Source organism: Neophocaena asiaeorientalis, unplaced genomic scaffold (assembly GCF_003031525.2).
Source record: "Neophocaena asiaeorientalis asiaeorientalis breed wild unplaced genomic scaffold, Neophocaena_asiaeorientalis_V1.1 scaffold629, whole genome shotgun sequence".
Lineage (NCBI taxonomy): Eukaryota > Metazoa > Chordata > Mammalia > Artiodactyla > Phocoenidae > Neophocaena > Neophocaena asiaeorientalis.
The window spans coordinates 8,330,879-8,341,043 of record NW_020175468.1 but is presented as its reverse complement, the minus strand read 5'-3'; the positions used below and the strand labels follow the sequence as shown (position 1 = coordinate 8,341,043).

The 10,165-nt window shown below is 53.5% G+C and overlaps 1 protein-coding gene across 1 annotated transcript in view; it reads right to left on the bottom strand.

The window, feature by feature from the left end:
- Nucleotides 1–8,203, bottom strand: part of HNRNPL (heterogeneous nuclear ribonucleoprotein L) — a 12,040-nt gene extending 3,837 nt beyond the window's left edge. Inside the window, 8 exon segments of the mRNA XM_024768460.1 lie at nucleotides 1–2; nucleotides 5–214; nucleotides 3,538–3,610; nucleotides 3,697–3,793; nucleotides 4,834–4,919; nucleotides 5,050–5,287; nucleotides 5,889–6,007; nucleotides 7,926–8,203. The exon segment at nucleotides 1–2 is cut by the window's left edge and continues 147 nt beyond it. Of these exon segments, the coding sequence (XP_024624228.1) occupies nucleotides 1–2; nucleotides 5–214; nucleotides 3,538–3,610; nucleotides 3,697–3,793; nucleotides 4,834–4,919; nucleotides 5,050–5,287; nucleotides 5,889–6,007; nucleotides 7,926–8,186 (1,086 nt within the window). The 5' untranslated portion in view covers nucleotides 8,187–8,203.
- Nucleotides 8,204–10,165: the final 1,962 nt, after the last annotated feature.

Sequence of the window (10,165 nt, the reverse complement as noted above, 5' to 3'; positions counted from 1 at the left end):
TAATGGCTGTGGTACCCACCGTGGGGCCCTCCTGGGGGGTGGGAAGGAAAGAGAGGGAGGACGGGTGAGAATTTGCGTGTCGGGCGGCGGGCAGGGGCACATGAGCCACGGGAGTCCACGGAGGGGAACCCCCTGCCCTCACCATATTCTGCGGGGTGATCTCCGAGGAGAGGGGGCTGCCTCTGGCGTTTGTTAGGGTTGCTGCCAGGGTCACCTGCAGACAGAGAGAACAGTTAGAACCTAACTTGGAAAAAGAGGTATCTCTCTCCCTCCTGACTACAGAGGCTGATCTCAGCATCCCTCAGCTCCTGAGGGCCTGGGCAGTGGCCTTTCCTTCCTCACAAGGGTTACTGGGGCTTCCTTCCTGTGGCCGGACCCAGGGTGGGCATGAAGCCCAGGCCTCAAGGGTGGAGCCCACTGTCCCTCCCGCCGCCCACTCCAAGCAGGCTGCTTTCCTTCATCCGTGAAGGATGAAGCCAGGTTCTGGGCCTCTCACCTTCCCGAGCTCCCCCTCTGGGGAAGCTGCAGCCACTATGGAAGCTGATATGGGGGCCGGGAACAGATTTCTAAAATAACTCCCAATGAAGGGAGAGGAGTTAAGAGCCAGAAAATAACACAGGGAAGGGTAGAAAAATAAAATTGGGCCCACAAAGCCCCAAGGGTCTGAGCGTGCTAGGGCCCACTCTCTAGAGAGAAGACTTTCTCAATCTTGGTACCAGTCACCCTCCCCTCTAGTCACATCCACCCCAAGAAGAGGGATCGTAGGAAAGGACAAACAGGGCGACATCAACATCAGTTCAAATGAGCAGTCATGTACAAGGCATCGACAGTCTCAGACAATGGCGCAGTTCCACCCCGCCCCAACCCCAACTGCAGTTCAAAATCGCTACCGTTAACTTAGCACTTGAATGGCAAACACTGTGCTAAGTACTTTACAGACAGACATCACCGTTTCTTAAATTCCTCACAACAACCCTATGAGGTAGGTACTATTTTAGTCCCGTTTTACAGATAAGGAAAATGAGCACTTAACTTTTAACTGAGCAGTTATAATACACTTTGGCCCAAGGTCACAAAGCAAGTTAGTGGCCAAGCTGGGACTTCAACCCAGGCCTGGCTGACTCCAAAAACCCAGGGCTCGGGAACACTGCCCCTTCCTGCCACCCGGCCTGGGTTTTGTTTTCCAACGGTCATTACAAAGATGGAAAAGGGCTACTTACAGCAGAAGTACAGAGTACAATGTCCATTTGTCACAAAAAACAAATCTGTATTTTCTCTTACCATTGGACGCTTCAACAGTGAGTTAGCACAGTTCTGAAAGATGGCGTCCCATCAAACATACACTGCGACCCTGCATCACATGGTTTTACAGTCATAAATACAAGTTACGGTACACATCCGATACAACTTTTTTTTAAAGAATTGTTTTAAAAGTCAATGTTTTGATTAAATCAAAAATGGCTCACAGATGTTCTGTCCTCAGAAGATATCAGAAAAGTGGAAAATAAAGGTGTATGAAGTGGGTAGTGTCCCTCCATGTTGTCACCTCCTCACATTGTGTGCTGCAGTGCGGTGCTTCTGGCTGTGTAGCGTTCCGTGTGCGTGTCTCCTGGTTATGAGGTGTGCCAGTGGCCCCACTATGCCCGCGCTTTTGGCCTTGGGAGCACTCCCAGTTACCCGCCAGCAGGTAACTGTGTACCTCTGAGCTGTTTGGCTGTTTGGTTTTAGGTCTGTTTTGGTTTTTTTGATTTTTTGCTGCTGTTGTGGTTTAAGTTTTTGGTTTTTTTTGGTTTCTGATCTCCAGTTGGTGCAGATTATGTTGGCAGCCGATGACTGCAGAAAAAATAAAAATATCAAAACAGAAAAAAAAAAAAAAAGAAGGCCCTCCCCAAACCAAAGGACTTAAAAAACGAAAAACAAAAAAAACCAAACCCACATGGCGAGGAATGGAGAGGATCCTATTGTCTTGGAGGCCCATGGAATCTACTTCAGTCTATGAAACGTTCTCCGAAAAGAGCGCCGCTGGCTGGCTGGGAGAGCTCTGTTCTCTGTGTTTCCTACTTCTGTGTACATTTTCGGGTTCAAGTTTGCTTGGATTTTGGCATTTTTTTAATGTTTAGTAAGAAAGCAGTGTCTGCTGCCATGTTGCGCCTCTTTCTTTGTCTCTGTCTGCCTCTGTGCTTGTAGCTGTTCCTTGGAGCGCGGTGTGGTGTTCTTGATGTAGTGAGCTCAAGTCTGCGGCTGTTTCTGGGGACGTGGTGGAGGCTGCGTGTTCTGTTCTCTCCAGGAAGAGCTAGTGGTTTCTACCCTGTGTGTTGGTGAGCAATGTGCAGAGGCAGAGCCGCTGAAGTCTGGTTCCCGAGGGGGTGGCGAAGCACCTCCCTCACTCCAGGTCACCTCAACAGCTCTCGTTTTTGACCCCCAGCCTGGGGGCGGCCAAAGCTGAGAGGCATCAAAACCAATGCACAGCCAGCCCCTGCCACTAGCCCTTGCCGGTCTGCACATCTTCTATTTATGTTCCTTGGAGAAGAAATGGTTGGTTGCCGTGTTTCTGTTAGCAGTCATGTAATGCCATTGCCCGCTCTGGTACATTCACTCGGTCACCAATTTGTCTCTGACCTCTGGAGGGGGCAGCGAGCCCCACAGCGCCCATTGTGAGGGTCCTGGGGAAGAGTCTAGCCCACCCGGCCCACGGCTTCCCAGCTGCAAGGGCGAACAAGACAGGCCTGCCTAGGAATGGGGGCCTCTGGCCCCCCAGGGCCTGTGAGATGTCAGCCACCAGCCACCTCCCTCAGCCCATGGCCTAGTCCGACGTATCAGACCAAGACAGAAACAGAGATGGATGGTCTTGCTGAGGGGGCGCCGCTGTTTTTCAAAGGCAATGCTCCACCTCTCCCTCCTATCCAAGGCAAACCATTCTTGACAGATTCTAGGAAGGGGGTTGTCCATTTGGGCCCCCTGCAGAGATGTTGCATTCCCTCTACAAGTGAGGTGAGGCGTGTCCGCCCTGCTCCAATCCAGGGTGTCTCACCTCCACAAGGTCAACTTGCTCAAAGGCTCTGCTGCAAGGGCCTGGGAGCCCTCGTCACATCCCCAATCTGTCCCCCCAGAAGCAGACCCTGTCAAGAGTGGAGAGCAAGAGGACCATTCCTGGCCCAGTGAGAATGGGGTCAGTGACCCTAAGCAGGCTCCTAGAAGAAAAGCAGCAGAATCCGTTTGGGAGCTGCTACTGGTTTGTAAGCCACTGCCATGGCCTGTGCTCAGTGAGGCCCTGCTCCCCACCCCACCCAGGCCTCTGCCTTGACCCTGCATCCCCTGCTGCGTCAAAGGGCCACAAGCAGCAGCTATAGGACCTACAGAGGCCCCTCATTCACCCCCTCCCACTGGAGTTTATCTTCCAAGAGCTGACCCCCAAGGCCCTCCCATGTCCACAGGAGCCCAATGGCATTACATAACCCTGAGTCCAGGTCTATGAAGTGCGCTAGTCAAGTGAAGGCAAGGCGGGTATGTTTAAAACAAAGCTGCCGTCAGGATTACCTTGTCCACTGAGATTGGGGTTTGTGTAGTCCCAAGTATCCTGATCATTCTTGAACACGTTTAAGCGTGTAGGCTGCAGGGACAAAAAAAGGCTTGAGGTCAGCCAGGCTCCAGGCTCACCTAGGAAGCTGACAAGGGGCAGCCATTTCCCAGACCTACCTTCGCGTACTCAATCTTCAGAGTGCAACAGCCTGAGTAGATGTCAGCCCCATTGAGTGAGGCCTTGGCCCGCTGGGCACTCTGCACAGAGTCAAATGTGAGTAAAGTTAAGGGAAAGTCCCATCCCAAGAGCTCTCTGAAAAGAGCTTCAAGTTGCACCAGAGAGGGATGAGGACAAGTAGCACCCCAAAGACTGCTCCAGGCGGGCTGCGGGGTTAGTTCACTGCCCATAGCCACCAGCCACTTGTGCAGACACAGCTGGAGTGCTGCCCCAAATGCTCAGACCTGTACTCCCCTGCCCTGCCCCACGGCAACAACCTTCTCTGCCAGCCTCACAGGCCAAGTCACCTTCTTCTTCAGCCTCATCTCCCCCCCACCCCCGCCCTGGCTTCTACACGCCTTGACTAAGCCTGAACAATCTCTGAAACGTTAACTAGATTATACTCCTGCCCTGAAAACCCATCAGTGACTTCCCACCACTGCACCCTGACCCAAGTTCACCCCACTGCCCGGGATGCCGTAACTTCTTCCAATGTCCTAAGGAACCCTCTCCCCCTCGTCAGCTACTCTTCAGTTGTCAGGTTGTTCACTTCCTGCAACGCTAAGCTCCTGCCCACCTGAGGACCTCTGCAGATGTGGTGTCCTCAGCCTAAATATCAGTTCTTACCTCTACATGGAAACAAGGACAGCATCTCCTCAGAGACCTTCCCAGAACCCCTGTAAATTCTTTCCTTTTGTATCTCATGGCACATTCTTCTTTCCCTTCACACTTTAAACCCTGTACTTTCACACTACACAACACTTGAACATGTACGTGTGTGTGTTTTAGGGGCACCAACTCTCTGTGCAGTTGAAAATCCATGTATTTAACCAACCACAGATGACATAATACCGTAGTATACATTTAGTGAGTGAGATACACCTTAAGTGGACCCACAGAGTTCAAATCTGTGCTGTTCAAGGGCCTATTTAGGTGTGATCGTTTATTAACCATCCCATCCATGAGACCATGGGCTCTATGAAGGCATCTGGCACACGGCAGGCGTTCAGGAGACACGTGCTGGTTGAAAAGATGGATTCCTACCGAGCCCTGTGAGATCCCATCTCAAGGAACACCCATTTCCCAACAAAGGATATTCCACCATAGCCTGGACTCCATTCTTCCGGAAAATGACAATTCTCTGGACAGGACCACAAGGGTTACAGATAGTATAAAGAACATCCTGTAAAAACCAAACACAGGCAAGATGAAGGGACACTGGCAGGTCAGTCTGGCTCATGGGAGAAGACAGGGAGAAAAGGCAGGAGGGAGATTCCACAGAAGAACCTTAACGAATAACCACTGGCACGCACCGTGGTAATCGAATAGATGGGGTTCAGGATGGTAAAGAGAAGCACACTGTTGACGCTCCTGGAGTCATCCGAGTCCCCGGGGCGGGAGATTTTCTGGCTGGTAGAGTAATTGACAAAAGCTGGGTGGCCCGCGATGTAGATCTGGTTGTCGGCTGCGTAGTTCACGGCATTGCAAGCCCCCAACACATCTTCAAATTCCACCAACGCTTGTCTCTTTTTAGGCATTACCACCACATAACTGGCAAAGAGAACACAGGTTGCAATCCTCTCAGGGGGATGGAGACAAGAGTCAGAGGACGGCCTCAGTTATCTGTGATCCGACTCCTCCCTGGCCTCTGGACTCCTCTGTGCCCGTCGTGGTTTCTTGACCTGAACACCCCTTGCAGTAAGTGGCACGACAAGCAAAAGAGGTGTGTGCGGCTTTGGCATCAGCTTCTCTGGGCAGCCTTCCTTCCCAACCCCTCCCTCACCTGATCGAGTCAGATGCCTCCCACAGACACCTGGGTTTCCCCTATCACAGTGTTAACCACTCTGGGTAGGCAACTGTCTGGGAGGAATAAAGACAGTGGTGTTCACCACTCTATTCCCATTACTCACCATGTGCCAAAATTACAAGGCAGAGAGAGAGAAAAAAAAAAGGAAGGAGAAAAAGACACGGAACTTGCTGTAACTTATCCAAATACAATGGCTAACCCCAGGAGTAATGGAGCCCCAGGACCTAGCTAAAGGAACCTGGACCGAAATGGCCAAGTTACTTCTAACCAGAAACCCGGTGACACACAGGACACCAAGGAGTTAACTCATCTGAACACCCAACCCCTGGCCTCTGAGCTGAGTACCTGATGGGTCCAAACTCCTGCAAGGCCTCCACAAGGTCAGCTTCCACCACGCCGTCAATCAGGCCCCTGATGTGGACAACTGGGGAGGCGGGGGTTTTGTGCGGGTCATCGTAGTTCTCCTGAGAAAGGAAGCAAAAATAAGACTTCACTTTCTGCTGTACAAGACGGTGGATTATTGGCTTCTGTGCCAGTGGGGACTCAGACAGATAAAACATTCGAGTGTGTCACCCAGAAAAGACACACAGCGCAGGCAACTAGGGGCAGCAATTCAACCAATCACCCCAAAAGGATTCTGGGTCAGCAGAGCAGAAGGCCTGAGTGTATGGCCACATGCCTAATGGCTCTTACTGTAGTTTCTGATAAAGGCAAAATGGAGGACCAGACAAGTCCCAAGTCCCATCTTACAGTCTTCCCAGCACCAGTCTCTTCCCACTGGTCAAAGAAATGTGGGAAAAGAGTGGCTTGGAAAGGGGACTCAATTTTCTGCTGCATTCACCCAAGTTTTTCTGCCCCTCCCCTAGTGGAGGAACCTACGATCACCACACAGCCAAGCACTGCTGCTCCCCACCACTCATCCCCAGGTCCAGCAAGTGCCTCAGACACCATGGCATCCAGGCCAGTCTTGACTGCCTCTAGTCTTTACTCTCTCACCAAAATCTGTATTGGAAAATACTACCTAGGTCAGACTAACGAAAAAGACAGTAAAGTCTTTCAAAAGAAGAGAAGATCCAACCTGTACCACTAAAAATCAACAGTTCCCTTCCCAGGGGAAGTATCTTCCCACCCACAGACAAAAGTGTCTGGGAATCAAGAAAGAGCAAAGTAACTTTCTCCACCTCTCCTGGGCTCTGGGCCCAGCCTCCCATGTGAGAACCACCAAACAGAAGACCATGTAACATGGGCAGAATTGGATTCTATTTCAGGAATAAACCACAGGAGCCACACTCACCTGAGGGTTACTATATCAGCGATTTGGAGTTCCACAGTCCTAAGTTCTAATCCCTGTCCCTCCTCAGACTAGCTACAAGACCTAAAGGAATTTACCTTGCCTCTGTAAGTGGGGAACAGTAAGCCCATCCTTTACCTCATAGAGGAGTGTTAAGAACTCAATTAAGATACCTTTCAAATGCGTGCAACAAGGCCTGGCATGGTTTAAATGCTAGTAAATCACGGCTACAGAGCGCCGCTAAACCGTGGAAAACTCTGCAAATGGCTGAACGAGACAAGGCTTCAGGAACTTCCAAGGAGGAGGGAATGGGCTCCAAGCCAGGAGTAACAATTGGTTGTCTTTTCTGAGCAGGAGACTGAAGAGGCTGAATCCCTTACAAAGTGCCCACCCCTCAAGGAACATTTGGGTTCATCAAACCTACGGCACCCAGTTAACCCCCAGAAAATGTAAGCAAACTTGTGATAACTTGAAAGCTTGGTTCAACTTCCAAACGGCTAAAAAGACCTCTCACAACGCTTTCTTCCGGTTTTTAATGCCCACAAAAATGAGGCAGATATTCTGGACTGGGAGAATATCCTCAAAGATATCAATTTCTGTACTGAGACAAACCATGACGCTACAAAAATCAAATAGCGATCACGCAGAATACCCCACTCAGGCACGGAAAAGGCTACCGCCCACTCGTTCCCCGCTCACGCGGTGCCCCCGCCCCCAACCACCCACAAGGCCCAGGCAAGAGAAGTGCGCCTGCGCATGGGGCCAGAAAAGAAAATGATAAAGAAAAAATCGGCCCGACCGCGTGCCCGGGCCCCACAAGCCAGCCCGCGGCGCCTGCGCACTGCGCCACCTGCAGCGCGAGCAGTTTCCTCCGCCCCCCACACCCCGCTCTGTAGAGCGCGCACGCGCAAGCGCCTGTCCTCGCGCAAACCCCGCCGTTTGCCCAACGCCTTCCCCTCCCCCACCCCGTCCACGGCGCGAGGGCCTGGGCGCGTGCGCGTAGCCCCCCTCTCCCCAAAATAAATGCCCTCAACGTGAGAACTTTCCCCTCCCTCCCCGGCCGTCTCCGGCGCTTGGGGCCCTGGCCTCCCCCCGCCGCCACCGCCCGCCGCCCCGGCTCCTCCACCGCCGCCGCCGCCTCCATGCTGGTCGCCAGCGTTGTCAGTCTTGAGCCGTTTAGGGGCCCGGCCGCCCTCACTGCCGCCGCCGTAGTAGCGGCCACCGCCGCCTCCGCCGCCCGCCGCCGCCATCTTCACCATCGCTCCGGACCGCCTCCGCTGCTCCTCCGGCTGCTGCCTCTGCTCCAGCCTCCGACGCCGCTTCTCCGCCCGGGGCAGCAGCCTCCGCGACATGGCGGCCCAGAACCCGCCTCCCCCCGCCTCTCATTGGGGGAGGGACACGCCCGTCACCGGCCGCCCCCACCCGATAGGGGGAGCCAGTGGTCCCGCCGCTGGGGGAGGGGAAGCCTCCAAACGCCTTGCGCAACGATTGGGTAAAGCCCACGCCGTTCTGCAGGAGTGCCCGCCCTTGTTTGTCTGGGACACTCCTTATAGGCGAGCGCTTTCTGCCAGTCATTTCTCCGACCCCACCGCCTTAAAATAAACTCCAACTTGATTGGTCAGATTTCTGACACTGCCTGGCCTCGTTAGGAGCACCTGATAGGAGCGGCGCTCCCCACTCTCCCCAAAAGCCCCGCCTCCTTCCCACTTTCATTGGTCTCCTCGCTAATCCATCAAACCGAAAGCCCTTAGTCTTCCGTCACAGCGACTACCTTCCCGCGCCTCTCCGCAAGGAACCAAGGAGGCCCCTCCCCTTTGCCTCTCTCCACTGGCTACTGCAGGTGTCCATCTTCTGCAAGACGCCCGATTAGTCAGTTGAGAGTGGAAAGAGTCCTCTCACCAGACGGTAGGACCACTGGTGGCCCCTGATTGGGTGAAAAAGGAGAGCCCATCCCTGACCCGTAGGCGCTCTTTGGCGCAGTCTAGGAAAGGATCGGAGGAGAGGACGCATGCGCGAATCGCTTTCAGGCGCCTCTGGAGGCGGGGCGACCCTCTAAAGGAGGGAAGGCCTGAAGTACCTTGAGTCTTTATTTACTGCTGTAAGCAGCCCCACAAGGGCAAACTAAGTTAGAAGGGCAACTGCCAGTGCAGCTCTGTCCCCTCACTATATTCTATTCCTCTCCATCTCTAACCTTCACAACGCCAGAGAAAATTTTTTTGAACCCAATCTGACCCTTTCCTTCAGTATAAAACCATTTGCTATTGCCTACTATCTTATGACCCAGTCCAGTTCTCCGGCGTCCTTTCACCACTCTACCACTAAATTCAACCACAAATAACTCCTTTCATTTTGCAGAAAGGGAAGGATCTTCCGCGCACCTCTGTATCTTTGGCCCCAGCAGGCCCTTCCACCTAGAACACTTTCTCCGCTATCCCTCCTGCCAGAGCTAAAGAATAAATTTCTCATGTTCGTGCTCTGCTCACTCTGAGAAGCGTTCCTTGTCCCTACCAGCCCAGACCCTCGGCTTCCCCCATAATAACCCCTGATCGCTCAGGCCAATGGTTCTCACGCGACAGCCCTTACTACTCTGGGTCGTCACAATTTGGTGGCTTTTCCCGTAGCGTTGAAGTGCTTGTGTGAGCAAGGGAGCGGTGGTCTCTGCCTCGGCCTTAGTGAAGCTGGCCACCCTACCAAGCGCCAGGTACAGCACCCGGCACAGTGCCAGCACTCTGCAAAGGGGAGTAGTTAGGGTATTCTAAGCGTCTGGCGGGCCTTGTTTCCTCCGAGGAGGGTAGGGCCACCCCGCAGAGAACACCTTCCCAAGTCTCTAAGGTGCAACGACGCCCAACAGCCGGAACCTGGGGGCGGGGCTGGGGGGGTGACCTAGGATCCCACCCTAAGGGCTTTAAACTTATGGGGCTGCCTGCTGGCGGAGGAGGGGGGAGAGGAGGAGGGGACGCTGCTCTTAGAAAGCGAGGAGATAGACGTGGTAAATGCGGGGACGCCCACCAAAGATGCTCTGGAACCTTTCCACTCGGGTGAAAGGGGGTTCCCGAAATAGGGGTCCTAGTGGAAACTAAGTTTGAAATGGGGTCAGTGGCACTAAGAGAGTGGGACAGTCCTGGTAGGTCCGCGGGTTTGAGGAGATACGAAAGTTGGAGTGGGCTGGTGGAGATGTAAATCAGCTCCCAATCACCCCGAAAAGATCCGAAAGAGCCGGCCGAACGGAGATGGGGGACGGCGCAGCGCCTCCAACACGTGATCAGTGCGACGGAATTAAGGCGGTGTGGCTCCGACTGAAGGGCGGGGGCGCGAGGTCCAGACGTCAGAG